At 41.2% G+C, this 17,494-nt stretch overlaps 2 protein-coding genes across 2 annotated transcripts; one reads left to right on the top strand and one right to left on the bottom strand.

The window, feature by feature from the left end:
* Nucleotides 1–572: 572 nt before the first annotated feature.
* On the top strand, nt 573–2,993 carry lingo3a (leucine rich repeat and Ig domain containing 3a). The gene has a single exon (XM_085774046.1). It carries the CDS (start codon nt 640–642, stop codon nt 2,470–2,472), a length of 1,833 nt encoding a protein of 610 aa, XP_085630172.1. The 5' UTR covers nt 573–639; the 3' UTR covers nt 2,473–2,993.
* A 9,041-nt stretch (nt 2,994–12,034) lies between these two features.
* On the bottom strand, nt 12,035–12,863 carry LOC146988557 (uncharacterized). The gene has a single exon (XM_085775277.1). It carries the CDS (start codon nt 12,782–12,784, stop codon nt 12,035–12,037), a length of 750 nt encoding a protein of 249 aa, XP_085631403.1. The 5' UTR covers nt 12,785–12,863.
* Between the last annotated feature and the right edge of the window lie 4,631 nt (nt 12,864–17,494).

Genomic DNA, 17,494 nt, shown 5'->3' with positions numbered 1-17,494 from the left:
TACAAGCTATTAGTTTCTTTTTGCACGGCATATTGTCAATCTTGTTTCCTCACACCACACAAATGGGCTGAGTGCATTTGCACTGAGAGAGAGCATTTGAGTATTTACAATTGTGTTTCCTTTTTCATGCATTTTAAGATGTCCCAAGTGAGGTCTTACACTAGATTTTCAATTTCCCCCTTTCCCTGTTTTCATTTACAATGCATGAAATTGCCACAGAGCAAAAACAACCAGCAGATATAAAATTGACTCATAGTTATTAGAGATATTTTTCTGTGCACACTGACACACGGTTTAAAAGGAGTGTTTGTAATGCACAGTTGATCACTACACCAAAGTGGTTCTACTGAATCCAGACCCAGTCCTTTGAGGATTATCTTGGAGCTCTGGCTTTAATTTCACTGCTCTGCCAGGTCAATTAGGGTTTGTAATTGTAATTCCACTCATTTAGAGTCTTTGATCGCTGCTGTTGAAGGGGAATTGAGTTTAATTAATTTGTCTCACTGTCTGTCTCTTTGTCTCTTTCTCTGCCCCCTTATTCACCCCCCTTCTGTTCCTTTTCTCCTTCCCACTCTTTCTCTCGCCTCAGGTGTCTGGCCTAGTGATTCATCCCGGGAGGAAGCAGTGGAATTAAAGGCCATGGGGGTGAGCCTGGGCCAGGATGTAGGCTGGCTCCTACCTTTCCTGTTCTTGCTGCTCATGTTCACGGTGTCACCCACCCAGAGCCAAGGATGTCCCCAACGTTGCGAGTGCATTGCAAAACTCAAGACTGTGTCCTGTTATGGTAAACGCCTGTCTGCACTGCCAGATGGCATCCCACTGGACACCAAGATCCTGGATCTAAGTGGGAATAAACTTCGCTGGGTAGAGCACGGTGACCTGCTTCCTTATCCCCGTCTTGAAAAGCTGGACCTGAGCGACAATATGATTACTGTCCTGGAACCGAATGCTTTTTCTAGTCTTCAGAACCTGCAGTCGCTTTCGTTGAGGGGTAACCAGCTGAAACTGGTCCCCATGGGGGCTTTCTCACGTCTTTCCAACCTAACTTCACTGGACCTCAGTGGGAATAAGATTGTGATTCTTTTGGACTTTACTTTCCAAGACCTGAAAAGTCTAAAAAACCTGGAGGTTGGAGACAATGATCTGGTTTATATCTCCAACAAGGCCTTTCTGGGTCTAGTGGGGCTGAGGGAGTTGACCATTGAGAGGTGCAACCTCACCTCCGTGTCCAGCCAGTCACTGTCTTACCTGCATAACTTGGTGACTCTGCGGCTTCGCTACCTCAGTATCTCCGCCTTAGAGGACCAAAACTTCCGGAAGCTGGGGAACCTGAGGGGGCTGGAGATCGATCACTGGCCCTTTTTGGAGTACATTTCCCCTCACAGCCTGCAGGGTCTCAACTTGTCTTGGCTGTCCATCACTCACACCAACATCACCTCTGTGCCAACCTCTGCCCTGCGCAGTCTGCCCCACCTCACCAGTCTCAACCTCTCCTACAACCCCATCTCAGTGCTGGAGTCCTGGGCGCTGCGGGACCTTATTAGGCTGAAGGAGCTGCATCTGGTCAACACCAACCTGGCAGCAGTGCAGCCGTACGCTTTGGGTGGTCTGAGGCAAATCCGTCTTCTCAACCTCTCCACTAACAGCCTGGTGACGCTGGAGGAGGGAGCCTTTCAATCCGTCAACACTCTGGAGACGCTGCGTTTGGATGGAAACCCCCTGGCCTGCGACTGCCGCCTGCTCTGGATCCTTCAGCGCAGGAAGACCCTCAATTTTGACGGTGCTGCTCCAGTGTGCATGATGCCTGTTGAGGTGCAAGGACGGGCTCTCAACGCTTTCTCTGACTCAGCCCTCTTTGACCACTTTACTTGCCAGAAGCCCAAAATCCGCAACAGGAAACTGCAGCAGATATCTGCCCGTGAGGGACAGGTTGTGTCATTCATTTGTAAAGCAGAAGGTGAGCCAACACCAGTCATATTCTGGATCTCACCTCAGCGCCGCCGCATCACCACAAAGAGCAGCGGACGCCTAACTGTATTACCAGAAGGCACACTAGAAATAAGGTATGCCCAGGTAACAGATAGTGGAACTTACATCTGCATAGCCAGCAACGCTGGTGGAAATGACACCTACTTTGCCACACTTACAGTGAGTGGACTGCCACTCGATGCAGCCCTTATGGCCAACCGCACTTACTATGCTGGGGACCTTAATGACACAAATCTAAATGACACCAGAGTCTTCTTGAAGTTCACTCTGGACCTCAAGACCATCCTCATATCCACAGCTATGGGCTGCATCATGTTCCTGGGTGTTGTCCTGTTCTGTTTCATTCTGCTGTTTGTGTGGAGTCGAGGGAGAGGGCAACACAAGAACAATTTCTCAGTGGAATATTCCTTCAGAAAAGTGGACGGACCCGCTGCCAGCGGGGGACAGGGTGGGGCACGCAAGTTCAACATGAAAATGATTTGATTATTTTGGGTCTATTTTTTTTCTTATTAGTATTCTCTCCCTCTTATTGTTTACAAGCAGTCTCGAGATGGGACATAAAGGGGCATAAAACACTGGAATAGGAGTCTGCGCTTGCAAAACATAGGAATCCGTTATTTATAGGATGTTTTGTTGTGACAGGTTTTTTGTTATTGAAACATGAGTGTGTGGAAAAAGAGGCAATCTGTATGGATTTGATGTACTGTATCTCTGCTGCTCTTTATTGTTTTCACATTATTTTGCAGAGGAGATGTGGGTTATATTTAAAGATGTCTCAAACCTGAAAAGACTGTTAAAAGACCAAGCAACAATAGCACTCAGAGTCCCACCAGTCTTTAACCTCTACAAAGCTCTTGCCAACTCCATCTTCCTTCCCCACCAGGATTTCTGTCCTCTTCATCTGTAAAAGACTGCTCCATCTGAGGTGATTCAAGCTCTCAATTTCCAAACTCATGAATACATAATAACAGGGTGGTGCTCAATGAATGCCAAGGACTTGCCAATATGTATTTGAATAGTTCTAGCTGTATACTGCATATTCAGACTCATCTACAGTCAGGACTTTAGAGCACTGTCGTGACATAAAGGCTCTGCTTTTTTTTTTGCTGACGGTGGGTTTGTACAGAATAAATTAATACTAAGAGTATTAATTTACTCTAATACTAAGAGTATTAATTTACTCTTATATCTTATAAAATAAATTCCAAGAGTCTCCACTCTGCAACACTGCCAATTTAACTGTAGAGCACCATGATATCCCTGTCAGTGCAAAGCCACGGCAGACAGAAGTTGCTTCTCAATGGATAAGTTGGTCAAAGATGTTAACCTACAATTAAAGGATCCATTCGTAATTGTGTGGTGACAAATCCATACATGCAGATGCACACTTGCTAGTTAAGGTTTTCCATTGTTGTTTATTATTAAGTAGACACTCTGTACAATAATCTTGCCCTCTTTATCAAGAAAAGCCTGTGTAAAGATGAGTGCATGCACAGAGTTGGGTTTTTACTTTGAATAATGTGTATTATTTGTAAATGAAACGTGGGATACATTGATCCCAATGTTGAATAGCTCATACTGTATAGGTAGGATACTGTATAAGATGTACTATATATTTTGTAATCATTGACATTCTTGTGGTTGTTTATAGTAATGTTGAGTGATCAGATATTTCTGAGCTACTGTACTTTTACTGTTAAACTCTACTTTTCAAATAAGTGATATCTCCAGCTTTTACAGTCTCATCGTATCATCAGTTAAAAACATGTCTGAGCTTACACATCAAATCATGAAGGGCGTTAATGTCAGTTTTTAGCTCACGTGCCTATATCTGGCTGGGTAAGTGACAGTGGAGAGGCTTACAGTAGGTGACCAGTGGGAGAAAGAGTTAAGTGGGTCCTCATCTGTTTTTGGGATGAAGGGAGAAATGCTAATGTGATAAAGACCTTGAACAAAGGTCATAATGAAACTGAGCCAGAGAGAAGAGGGAGCTGAGGTTCTCAAGGAGGACACTGACACTGTAACAACGATGAGCTGGATGCTTGGGTTGTAAGAATACATGCCACTGAAGACAGGGGTGCAACATTTTGTAAAAGTTAAAGTAGTCCAGAAGGTGATTTCGATGTGCAGCATTAAGACGTTATTGTATAACCTGGGATCAAAAAGTTGTCAAGTGTTTACAAAGGGTGTTTCTATATTCCCTCACATAAAACCCATTGCTGTTTATTTATCCGTTAATGAATGAATACAGTTTATATTTGCGAATGTTATACAGTGGGTTTTTTTTTCATATTTATTTGCACTATCAACATGTGATAGTCTTGACCACATTATATTTACAATAAAAACAGAAAGTGGAGGCATAACTTAGTTAGCCTCAACACTTCTGACATATTTGAGAGAGTAAGAAGAGGTGAACTCCATAAACCATCTGAACCTTAAAGTATTGGCCATATCTTGATCCGTGGGTCAAAGCCCATAAAACCAACACCACCAGTTTCTATTTGTTTGGCTTCAACTACCCCACTTTTACCAGTGTTACTCTGCCGCCCCCTATTGGCAAAAGGAAATTATAAAATTGATGCAAGGCTTATCTCTGGATCCACTATAGATATAAATGAGTAATATAACATTCACATAGAGCAAATCCTCCCTTCTACAATTTCTATTGCATCTTATAACAAACAGAATCTGTGTCAGTCCATGTTATATAATTTAGAGTTCACCCACGCACAACAAATTTAAAACTGTTAATGAACTGTGAAGATGTTCATGGACTGATTTAACATGAGTTACAATAAGGTTCCTCTTTGTGATCTAAATATGTAAACAACTCAACTGTATTTTTCATTGTCCTTTGCTGAACTTACTAATATGGAAACTGTTGTGTCTGGAAATTGTGTTATACTGTTTTGTATTGTATTGTTTTATAAAAATGAAGCACACTGTTTATAAAGCATGCTATAGTACCTGCTATGATGATGTCTTGTCCCCTGTCCCATTTTTATAGCAGTGACCTGGACTCCCGACCTTTATGGTGGCAGTCTGAGACGCTGATGAGAGTCTAAATTACACCTGTGACCCTGTCACTGTGAGATTTTGTGTTGCAGATTTTATTTTGGTAAATTATCCCAGGAATTTGTCATATCTTAATTTAAAATAAAAAATTCAGATGAGTGGATGTGCGATCTGCACCTCACATTAACAGATAACCAGTGTAGAAGAAAGCATTCTGGCCCTGACTCACCTTAATGATAGGTGCGGCATACACTGTATGAGGAGGGTTGTTATTGTTCATTTTCTATGCATTCATCAAGACAGATTACAAAAGAAAATAAAATTTTGTGAGCAGATAAAAAATATTCACATTTTGATGTGTTGTTTGTTCGTCGTAGGCATTCGGCATCTCAATTTGACCTATCTAGCCATAAGAACTTAATCCATTGTAACAATATAACTAAAACTAAACTATAATTCAATGTGAAAGTAAATTTACATTGTAATATAATATGTAATATTCTACCACTGGTAGAACAGTGGTTTCACTTCAGGGCCACCACAAGGAGGATGTAAAGCAACAGAAATCTAGATTTCAGTTTATCAAAATCTGATTTTAAAAATTCTTAAAGCCCCACTGCGTTTTGTTTGTTACCTCACAGTGTCTCTCGGTTGATACCAGAAGATTTGAATGTGCTGACCTTAAATCTGGACATAAAGCAGTTTTGCCTCACAGCAACAAGGTTCTGAGTTTGGGCCTGGAGTTTGTTTGTTCTCCGTGTGCCTACATGGGTTCTCTACTCGGGCTTCCTCCCACAGGACTGTGTGAAGTTGTTTGTCTCAATATGTCAGCCGTGTGGTAGATTGATAACCTGTCACCGCCCTGTGTACACCGCCCTCACCCTGTGTCACCTGGGCCTGCATGGATAAGCGGTATAGCAGGTGGATGGATGGACACATACAGTACAAGACCATCTTAAGAATAATTGTAAATTCATATATTTTTAAGATTCACCATAACATATCAGTATTAGATCTTTAAAACATGTTTTGCTAAAAGGACATGAATCCCTGCTCTGCGGCAGCTCCAGTGCTCCCTGAAATGGATCAGGAGCTATGCTGAAGAGACAAAGATCAAACCGTGTCTAATATGTCACTCCGGAAACCACTGTAAATATTTAGTCATCATGAAAGCTGAACCATATGACTCATATCATGCTCAAAACCATTCAGTACCACCGTTCCCTTCAACCTAGAAATGGTTTAATCTAAGGATCAATCATGCAGAATAACTCTGATTTGCAGAAATCCCTTCCCTCTAAAGAGACATGATCAAGAGAATCAAGAGAAGAAACCGGGAGCAGTCGGGAAATGTGACAGAACAACCTTAACCAAAGCTGTGGGGGTCAAGCATTGACATCTGTGTTATTCTCTAGGTGTGTTTCATCGCTACACTCCCCCACGTGTTAAAAATATGGTAAAGAGTGACTCATTTGACGTCATAACTTTTCCAGACCCCTGATGACCATGACACTTGGCACGCTGATCCCTCTTCATGTTTGACTCATCAATTTGCCATTAGCATTGCTATATATAGGAAATTACATGACATTAATCAATGCATTTCACACTATGGAAACATGTGCGTTTATGTTTCTCTGTTCAATTATTTATATTTTTCCTTGAACGTACCACCCACTCCTACATAATAATAAATATTACAGCTCCTCATTTTAATTGAAAATCCTGTGACTTATAAGAACAAGAATTTTCTGAAAGTATATTTTTGAGAGTTTGTTTATAATAATCTGAGCCGTGGCTTTTCTTTCAAGAATCTTTTCTTGCAAAGGTTGAATTACGTAAATAATAAAAATACACTAGGTCAGTCTGTACTTTATAAATGCTAATTTCATCAAAACACAAGTAGCAAAAGTATAATAGCTTCGCTTTTATGCTTAAATTATAACATAGGTGCAATGCTTTCACTGAAATGGACCCCAGGTTGTGGACATTGACTCTGAAATTTGAACTTTACTGGTAAGTGATTACGCCTCTCTCTTTCCTAGAAATCACTGTGAACAGTTTTAAAACTAAAACACCTACACCCTGCTTGAGAATTGACTGTGTAATTTCAGATGTGCCCCCGAAGGATGTGTCATCGACCTACAAAGGCATGAAAATAGAAATTACAGCATAACACTTTCATGTGTCCTGCATTTAGTATACTAATTCCATAACTCCCTTAGATTGATTGGAAAGAACAGTAGTGGTAAAATGCAAGTGCACTGAGCCAGTTCAACCCCTCCCCTTATTGCTTGTGTTCAATTTAGGGAGGAAATGCATTTTAACACATTGACTCTCAACTTCTGCTTTAATCAAGATCTTTCCAGATGTAGCTACTATGGGAACAGGGTAATTAAAACGATGTTAAGGCTGTCTGCATGTACCTATGTGAATGTATCTGTGTGGTGTGTGTGTGTGTGTGTGTGTGTGTGTGTGTGTGTGTGTGTGTGTGTGTGTGTGTGTGTGTGTGCGCGTGCGTGCGTGCGTGGGTGCGTGTAGGTCTATGTGTAATCACACATTTAGTGTTAACATGGTGTTAAATGTAGTGGTCAGTGGTTAGTAGCTGCTGAACAAATAACATTTTAGACATTGAGCACACCTTTTGTCATAAGGATGTAGCCTACTGCTAACATCTCCCATGAAAGGTTTGTCCTTTTGTTAAGAAATTTAAATTAGCAATACTGTAAAAAGCCACCTTTTTGTTTTTTTAATCTGCTCCCCTGATGAAAACGTTTCATTTTAAAGTTTAATGTTACATCAGCTGAAACGTGATGAAACTGGATGCCCCAGGTTCACCCAAATCTCATTATGACTTACGTGAGCAAGGACCAAAATGACTTGTGAGCTGTGTCATTACTTGTTTTTTCACCTCACAGCCATTAACCAAAGCTTAGTTTTGGTTTCAGAGCATTGTGAGTAATTTGTTTAAACACAGAGGGTTGAGTGGTGACTGATGACACGCACAGTCAGACAACAGATTAGCTTGTTGTTGATGGTGTGGTTACAACATGTTGTAAACTAAATGTTGGCCTGTTAGCCTAATGAAAGTTTGATGCTTAGCTGTAGAGGAAAAATGACATGTGATGTCAAATGAACTACTGATAACATTAGGAGAAATTCAGTGATTGAACAAATATTAATTAGTGTTAGAGCTATATGTAGGCTATTTTACTTTTCTTTTTTTGGACTAAGAATTGGATCAAGATTTATGTATTTTTGGCTGAAAATAGGATAATAACCTGTTGTAGTTACAATATCAGATGTAAAGCACCAAGATCAGTCAGCACAAGCCTGTTTTTAAATAGGGCGAGTCTTAATACTACTCTCTAACGTGTAGAGTCAGGGGTGTCTTAGGCTAAGGCTATTTGATAAATTACACAGTATAAATAAACTTTTAGTTGAAAAAGTCCAATTCTAAAAACAAGTTGTCTCTGCTTAGTTTGCCTTTCAAAACAAGATAATAGCAAATAATATTTTCTCATTATTATATTATGATGATAGCTCACACAACCAGGGGATCACAGAAATGTTTGGAAACACTATGTAGTTACAGAATATTACAATCGCATCAAAGTTACTAACCTCACAATGGGAAGAGTCCTATGAATATAATTATGTCCCAACAGACTAATCATCACACACTTAGGATCCCCATCAAGTTGTTAGGAGCAGGGACTAGCCTAAGTGACTAAAGAACAGCCTATAGGAAGAATGACATTATTAGGGCAGAGACTGTGTGGTTTGGAAAATATAATTCATTAACCAGCGAGGAAAAAAAACAGGAGAGAAAGTTGTAGATAAAACAGGCAGGAAGAAATTAGGCTACCCCTGCAGCAGTGCAAATTGGTTTGGATACAAACCAACTGAATTTATTTAACCTATGCCAGGTGCCTTTACGAGTCCAGTGCCCACTGCGAACGACAGATAACCCTGTTTAATTTCACCAGAGATAGTTCCTATAGATCCTACAACTTCACGCAGCGGGGCATCAAAACACAAACATCTCCGTCGTCTGCTCTGCGTTTGGCCACGGCGCGGTGCGAAGCGATGCGGCGCAGAGCCTCGTTTTATCGCAGCACTAACGACGACTCCTATTGGTTGTTTGAGGCCCGACGTCCTTCCACCTAATAGGCTCGCGCGGGAAAGGTAAGTGCAACCGGGAAAAAATGGCGGAGCTGTATGTTTTGGAGCGAGATACTTTTTATATTCAGTCATATGACATAGATGTCTCTTCAGAGGTCAGCACAAGTCTCTGTGGGCAGCTGTTTTTACTTCACTTTGGAGGAGAAAAAACACACAACAAAGCAGCATGAGGACCACATCTTATGTAAGTACACGAAGCTCTGCCACACAACAGCTGACACAGTAGGCTAGTTATCCCTCCCCCTGCTTCAGGTAGTTCACTGGTGTTGGAAAGCTCACCTGTGTAAGCAGCTACTCAGTGCCTTGGGTAACCCTCAAAACAACACAAATTCATTCTGTTGTCACTGAAAACGGTGTGGTGAAGACTATTAAAGCTACAGGGATGTATTTCTAAGGTACTGAGAAAGAATTTACTAGCTCATAATTGGTTGTTATGTAGGCTACAATCTATTTAAAAAGATCCTGCCAAGCTCTCAGTTTTCCCCTTGTCAGTCACTAAATTGCTTTTAAGTAGTTGTGGTAGATGTTTAGTGTAAATTACTAAGTGTCTCAGGGAGATTGGACAAAAGAAACAACAGGGAATTTAGTGGGATACATATTTATAGGCAAATGTGCCATATGTCATGAAATTGAATAGTTTATAACCATAGCTTTGTCTCCATTTTAGCTGGATTGTGGACAATTTTACATACCTGCTTTTTACAGTTTTATTTGCCATTTTTAACAATCTTATCCATAGCAGCTGATGTCTCCTCATAAAGAAATTAATAGTGTCATGTCATTACTCAGTAGTGAGCTGCTGTCTTGTTCCTGTTGGCTCTCACTGTTTCTTTGAGTTTGTCTTTGAGCCAGTGCGTCTGGCTATTTGCCTGGCCAGCAGCAATGTTGTCATCAGTGTTTTGGGGCAAAATGCCAGCAACCTGCAGCAGCCTGGGGTAGTGCAAACTTGAAAACACATGGAAAGAAACAGCAGATGTCAGGCAGAGGAGGAGAACAGTTAGCTGCTGTTTCTAATCTAGTCCAAAAGTTTTACAATACTTTTCTCTGTGGCCAGACAGTTAACATTTTGAGTGCTGAAGGCCATAAACCTTCAGCATTGTTTGAGTTGGGCTCCGTATTTGGACATGGACTTTATCTTTTCCCTATTTGGCAAAGCAGTTTTGGAGGAAAAATTGAGTCTTTTTGGATTTCCGTGAGTCACAGTTTCAAACCTGTAAAGACACAATAATTTCAAACCCCATGACAACACTTGAATATAATTGTCTCATTTTTGTGTGTAATATTATTCAACATAATGTGGCCCCAAAGCTTATTTATAGATTTGGCAGGTGCAGACCGACACAGAATGATGGAAGATGTCTGTCCACCCACACAGGAAACCAAATAAATACACACATCACACTTCACTGTTTCCATTTGGAAGGTGTTGCACCTTGTTCTGACCATGTCATCTCCCAGATCAAATCATTTGATGTTCACAAGTTTATCTTAAAATCTAAATCGTTTTTATTTTGAGTTACATTTGTTTTCAGCTGCCTTTCACTGTATGAGGAAATTCTGCATTAACCTATAGTCACAACTAGTTATCAGATACATTACATTAGCACCAAGTAATTCTTATCCATTGATATTTAACCAGCTGACATTTCATTTCATTTCAGTCACATTTCTAATTAACATTAACAATCATGTATTGGCTGTTTGATGTGGTAGAATAATTAATAGTCCTCTTACAGTAAGTGAGAATGGGGGGCTTAGATCAAGATGAGTCAGTACTTATTCACAACCCACATCTAAACATCTGTTCAACTTTGACAGCACACAGACAGGAGCTGGAGGAGCCCCAGAGCTGTAGCTATTGCTGTGAGCTTGTACATTATTCAAACACTAACTTAGCTGGCATCGATGGGGGAATGTATTCCTCATGTGGTGCGCCGGTGTGAATGATCAACATTCAACATAGAACTGTCTTTCTCTTCTGTCATACAGTAAGCAAAGTTTAAACACCTCATATGCTGAGAACATACGTTTTGAATGCAAAATGTTCCACCAGTTCACAGTGATAAGCTCTTAAAGGTACATTGTGTAAGAATTCCTCCCATCTAGCGGTGTGGTTGTAGATCGCAAGCAACTCAGTCGTATTTTTCATGCTGCATTCACGTGAAATCGGTTAGATGGCAGACGGACAACAGCTGCAGGTAACGGCTTAAACAAGCCTCTATGTAAACAAGTGGTCCGTCAGCACGTGGTAAAACAATACATGTGACAATATGTTGTCATGGCGATGTGGTATTGTTGACCTGACCCACGTTTTACCGGCTTTCTCTGGACTTCTGTGACGAAAATGGGATCTGGTTTGTTACCGACGGCCGTTTTTCCGACTGCACCTGAATGCAGCATTCGTGCAGTCCTCACAGTCCTCACTGCGTTACCACGGTGACTTTTCACAGACGCCACCTCGACCTGAGTCGACAGCTCCGGTGTCTCCGCTGAGTTTCCGTGGTTTCCTACCGTCACGCTGCCACTGAACGTAAAAACATGGCGACACCACATGGCAGCAGCACCGAGCTTACCCGCTCCATGTAGATATGAATGATATGAACGGCTAATTCAGAGCTGAAAGGAACACTTCAGGTTCTTAATGGGGGTGATTATTGATGAATGAAAAACATACTTTTGAACGAAATAATCAATTTTCGTGAATAGATAACAGGAGAACTTACACAATGTACCTTTAAGGTGTAAGCAGGACTTTTTACAGGACGTGGGACAGATGAACTATTTGTTTTTTTTACTCAATCAATCCAACAGTATAGTAGACGAACCCCTGTGTGTTGGACAGTCAGTCAGAGGTACATTGTCTCGGTGGGGAGATAATCCTTTCTCCTCTCCTGATGATTTTGGAAGGTCGGGCAGAGGATGACGGGGGCAGAATCCCCGGGACCTGCTGCTCCTCCTCCTCATCGGAGGCAGCTCTGGTCGGAATGGGCTTCAGTAGAGAAGCTCCAGGATGGAGCGATGCATGTGTGGGCAGGAGATTTCGAGGGAGACCAAGGGGAGTCATGAGGCCAGTGCTTGCGCCACCAGATGCGTTTAGGTACGGATAGCCTCTCATGGTATGGAGAGCGTACGCAGGAATGAGAAGAGGGTGAGACGGCTGGTGGCTTGGCATAACAGGAGAGTCTCTACCACGCCAGTAGTAGTCCCTCTGCAGGTACTGCTGGTGAGGGCCGCTGGCGGGGATAGGTGGGGGGCCACTGTGAACATGGTGCTGCAGTTGGCTGCTCTGGTGAGCGGCGTATGCTGCAGGGTGAACCAGCCCAAAGTGGAGCTTGACTGCCATTAATTCAGCACTAAGCCTGGCATTTTCTTCTTTCAGGGCCATGAGATGACTCTCCAGCACATAGTCATTCATCCTTCTCTTCTCACGTGACCTCTTGGCTGCCTCGTTGTTCTTGCGGCGTTTCTCCCAGTAGAGGGCATCCTTCTTCTCTTCAGGTATGAACTCCCTCTTCCGACGGTGTCCCTTACAGACCGGTTCGTCCACTTCTAGAGCATGGCCTCCGTGGAAGGGTAACGACAGGGACTCCATGGTAGATGAAGAATGAGTAACAGCCAACAGACACCTGAAATCAAGAGGAGAGAGGAAGGTTGTTGGCCTTGTCTTACTGGGTGAGTAATACGGGTACTTACTTGTTGTGTAATGGTAACCTTGACTGATTTATGTTTTACCCAGTCTGACTGTAGGTTGATTTGTCTTTGCTAGAAGCACAGTAATATTTTTTTAATGGTTTTAGTTCGTGGGACTGCTGCTGGTTTGTTCCCAGTTATTCAAAGCCCACAGTTGTCACCATAACAAAAAAGTTATGAAAGTCAATATTAGTTCATTTTAATGTTGAAAAGTTTGTTATGATAATGAAAGCAGCAAACCTGCAAGAACAAAGTTGGTGTTAAATGTCATGAGTAAAATACGATAGGGTTGTAGTGGGGAGCAGGGAGGACCACGCAGTCACCAAGGGCCCCACCAAGATGATCCGCACAAAACACACTGACAAATGCACAGGGTAATGCAAATGAACATTTGCTTTGTGTGTGTGTGCTGCTATGTGTCTGCTGTGGTTACATATATATGTTGAAGATTTTAATATTGACAGTGGTTCAGTCAACAGATGTTATTTATTCATGCAGAGTAGAATCTTTTCTTTTTGATGAATTCAGAGGCTTGTACTTTTCTCTGTGGTGAAGTAAGACTGACATAGCTGCTTAGTTGGTGACTGTGGGTTATTTGCCTTGCATGGCCTGTTGTTTCTCAGTCTGTAACACTATGATGATCCATGTATCAAGCTGAATTATGAAGGCTCCTATTCTGTTCAGCCACTCTTCCCTGTTCGACAGATCTCTTTCTCCCCATCTGTAGAGATTCTGGGCAGTATGAACAAAAGCATAGTCTCTTATGTAATTTTCAGATATCATAGTATAAACCAATGTTGATTCGCTACAAAAGATCATCTGTTACGCTTGATTAATACTAAGATAACATGGACATACCAGGTGTAAATGCAGGTGAAAGTAATGATGGTGAATATTTTAAGTGCAATGTTTTCAGCTAATTCTTTGTTAACCAATCCTAGAGCTCTACGTCCAGACAGAGATAGGATAGAAATATTGCATTGATATTACACAGTGATTACATTTTTTTCAGCACCATGCTGTGTTTATGAACAATATCACTGATCATATTTTCAGTGTTTGGGGAAGAGACAAAACAGAAGTGCAAGTTGCACTCACACCCCCAACACTGAGGCCCCCCTTCCTGACCCAACCTCACCTCCTACCTGTCTAGACCACATCAGAAACTGTGACGGGAAACATTGAGTCGGCAAAGAAGAATGTGGACCAATGTGTTGAAGCAAAAGTGTGCTATTATATTCTTTCATTTATTACATTCAGTGTGTGTAGATACAGTCATGTAACTATTGCACTGCTCTGCTCTGCTAACAGATAAACGCAAAGTTCATTTGCTAGATTTGTTGGCACTAGAATGATTTGAATGGGACTGTGCTATATAAATGATCATGAATTGAGAACGCAAAGTAAATTATAAGGAACCTCTCTCTTTTTGAATGATGGCTATTTTATGCCTTTCCTGGCAGTAGTAGTGAAGACAAATATGATATAGGGAGCAAGGATGGGGGACTGGCCTGCAGTGACAGTTTGACTGAGTCCAGGGTCAAACCAGCGATCTCCTGCTCTGTGGGCGCTTTTTACCGATATGGGATGTGCCCTCACCCACCAGAGCTGAAAATGAAGGAGCAGAAGATGCAAAGTTGTCTCAGTTAAAGGGGAGAGGTGGTTAATTGAACTTGTCATATAGAAATCATGGAAAGACAGATTACACGATGATGGAAGGATTAAATTCTGATATACAAAGGAACCCATTTTATGGTCCAGTTTGAGTCTATCTATGTTATACGTTTCTCACTTTATCAACCCCACCCTCTGCTTTGATCAAAATGTCTACCCAAATCACCACTTCCCCTTCTCCATGTCTTTTATCTACTTGCTTCACTTCATTCTTTTACATTCAGGGGAACAAAAAGGTAGCCGCTGAGGGTGTTTTCAGTTTCACTGCATAAGGCTCAAGGTAAAATCAGTCGGGAAAATGCTTTGAATAACCAGCATGGGAGGAATGCTAGTGGCTTTTGATAAATTTTCTTTCATTTGCGTGGGTGGTTTCATGGGAAGCTGTGCAAGAAGGATGAAAACTGTATTGAAACCACAGTAGTCCAGGCTGCACATGCGATCATAGGCAGAAAGAGACACCACTAAGCTCACACTTGTGTATTTTAACTCACTGATGTTTCCTTCACACCCTATGTCTTGCAGATAGCACCATTGCTTATAAAATAATTCCAGGCATCATATCATAGACTTGCAAACTTTAGAAAAATAAATAAACACTTTAATGACAAAAAAAAGACTTGCAAACTTTGCAAGGCAGTGCAGATTAAACTGTCACTCAGGATTTCACACATGAGGGACTTGAGTGCAAACCATAACTTCAGTTGTCCAGTTTAGCTGCGAGTACTCCTTTTTGTTTTTGTCATTCACACTTTAGGCATCTCCTCAGCATACGCTCTGATCTTAGAGTCATGGTTTGATGTGCCAGTCAGCCTGAGCCCGAAGCTTCAAAACAAGTTTCAAAGAGGCCATACACCCAGTGTGGTGGTGAGAGAACGCACATGAGGTTAAAAATATTCAAGCCTGTGCCCAGTGAGCACATAGACCCTCGTATGCATGTATGAGAGCACGCACACCTGCATACTGGTGTGTGATGCAAAGACTAAGCGTAGGATACTCAGAAAAGCAACAGCAGGAAGACAGAAAACAACAATCATACAGGGAGACAGAGAAAGAGAAAATAAAAAAAGAGAGAGGGTTCCTGAGTGAAATCTCTCTTGAGGCCAAGCCCGCTCACTACTCTGCTGCACATTTGCACCTGTTTCTTATTGACTAATTATAGCCAGCCTGCTTTTCAGCAAGGAACTTCTTCTTTTGGTGTCTGTCTGTTTTTTCATATTCTACCATCTGCTGTTGTCTTGCTGTGTGAACCCTGCCAGCCACTGTAAAAATAACTACCCTCGGCCAGTCCATACCTCAATGTACTCTTCTAAACTGCCATCAGGGAAGTTAGAGTGAATTTATGCCCTCTTGGGGGAATTAAGAATTTGCCACAGTTCTTGGCTCAAATTGTCTGTTAGCATGTACATTCCTTGAAGGGCGCTGCAAGTAGCTCTCGGCGCCATCCTATAAAAGTTTACTCAGTACCATCGCAAGAGGAAACTAATATAATAGTTGGGCCCCTCTACAGAGAACATGGTACTTAGCCATTGAAGCGGTGTTGAAGACAGATGAACAATGGATGAAGAAAATATCTTCGATTTAATTTGTCTTACATCAGTGTTAAAATCCATTAATCTTGATTGTCACATTATGTGTCGGGGTGATTTCTTCTGTTTTTTGTAAAACCTCGTCTCAATTTGTCCTATCCACATGAGTTTAGTTTAGTTTAGTTTATTTAGATCCCCATTAGCTTTTGCCACGCAGCAGCTATTCTTCCTGGGGTCTTTTCATCATAATAAATGACAAATACAAACCATTAACACACAACACATTAATACATAAAACAGAAAATACATACAGAAAACACATACTCAATACAAAAACAAAACATCCAAGACAAACACTTATGTCACATATGTTACCCGCTCCTACATTGAATCACTACACAGCAAGAATACCAGGACCCAATTTACAAATAGGCTACTAATGGTCAAAATTGCGAGCAAAATAATAATCTCTTAGTTTCATTTTAAAACTAACCATGTTTAACCATGTGAGATATGACACATTGAAAGCTCTTGAGATTTTAGATATATATAACTTATCTATAATGGTTTTGTGGCATTTCAGAAAGGCTAAACTCCATTTAAACAACATTTACTTAAGCTTATGTTATGACTTGCTACTCCATAAGTGTTGTGCAATCAAGCCTCAGATGTACAATAAGTAAAAGCGCATGTTTCTCGTTGATAATTCTCACTCATAGATCAGGAGAATAGAAACACCTATGCATGGTAATGGCCAGATAATAACACTTAAAATGTTCAGCAATGCTGTAGGTTATACTAGAGCAGCCACACCATTTTTTGCAACATAGACCAGTTTAAGAAAGACAAATTTCCCAGGGACGATAGTGTCTAATAACCCCATTATCAAGTAGCTAATTGTTGTATTTCACCAATGAAAAAATAAATAAATAAGCAGTTCATCCTTTATGTGCATCCCAGTGGCAAATTTGCTTCTGCCTGGTACTAGTCCACAGCCCCAGTGGCTGGGGACCACAGTTTTTTTTGTTTGTTTTTTTCAGATTTAAGTGTTAAATATTTACATTACGAAGATATCGGGTGGGAGCGCACACCAGCGTTGGGGAGGTGCTGATAGCAGGAACAAAAATAGTGAAAAGAAATGGAGTCGCACACTCGTAGCCTCGATGTACAAAAAACGTATTTAATATAAAGTAGCGAAAATGAACCAACGTTTGGACCAGGAGGTCTTCTTCGGGGTCATTTTCTCTACATATTAAACAAGTTTTTTTGTACATCGAGGCTACGAGCGTGCGACTCTATTTCTTTTCACAAATATCTACATTCTAAAATGTATTCATGAAATATCTTCAGCTTCACATACATCTAGAATAGTTTTTTTTTAAAGGCAAATTAAAGTACAATTGAATCTTAAA

Source organism: Trachurus japonicus, chromosome 4 (genome assembly GCF_045865225.1).
Source record: "Trachurus japonicus isolate A0001 chromosome 4, Traja_1.0".
NCBI lineage: Eukaryota > Metazoa > Chordata > Actinopteri > Carangiformes > Carangidae > Trachurus > Trachurus japonicus.
Note: the sequence above shows the minus strand (reverse complement) of the source record. Positions and strands in the feature narration are given on the sequence as shown.

Excerpts from the sequence above, each read along its gene's own strand:
- lingo3a (XM_085774046.1), top strand. The coding sequence starts at position 640 with ATGGGGGTGAGCCTGGGCCAGGATGTAGGCTGGCTCCTACCTTTCCTG.
- LOC146988557 (XM_085775277.1), bottom strand. The coding sequence starts at position 12,784 with ATGGAGTCCCTGTCGTTACCCTTCCACGGAGGCCATGCTCTAGAAGTG.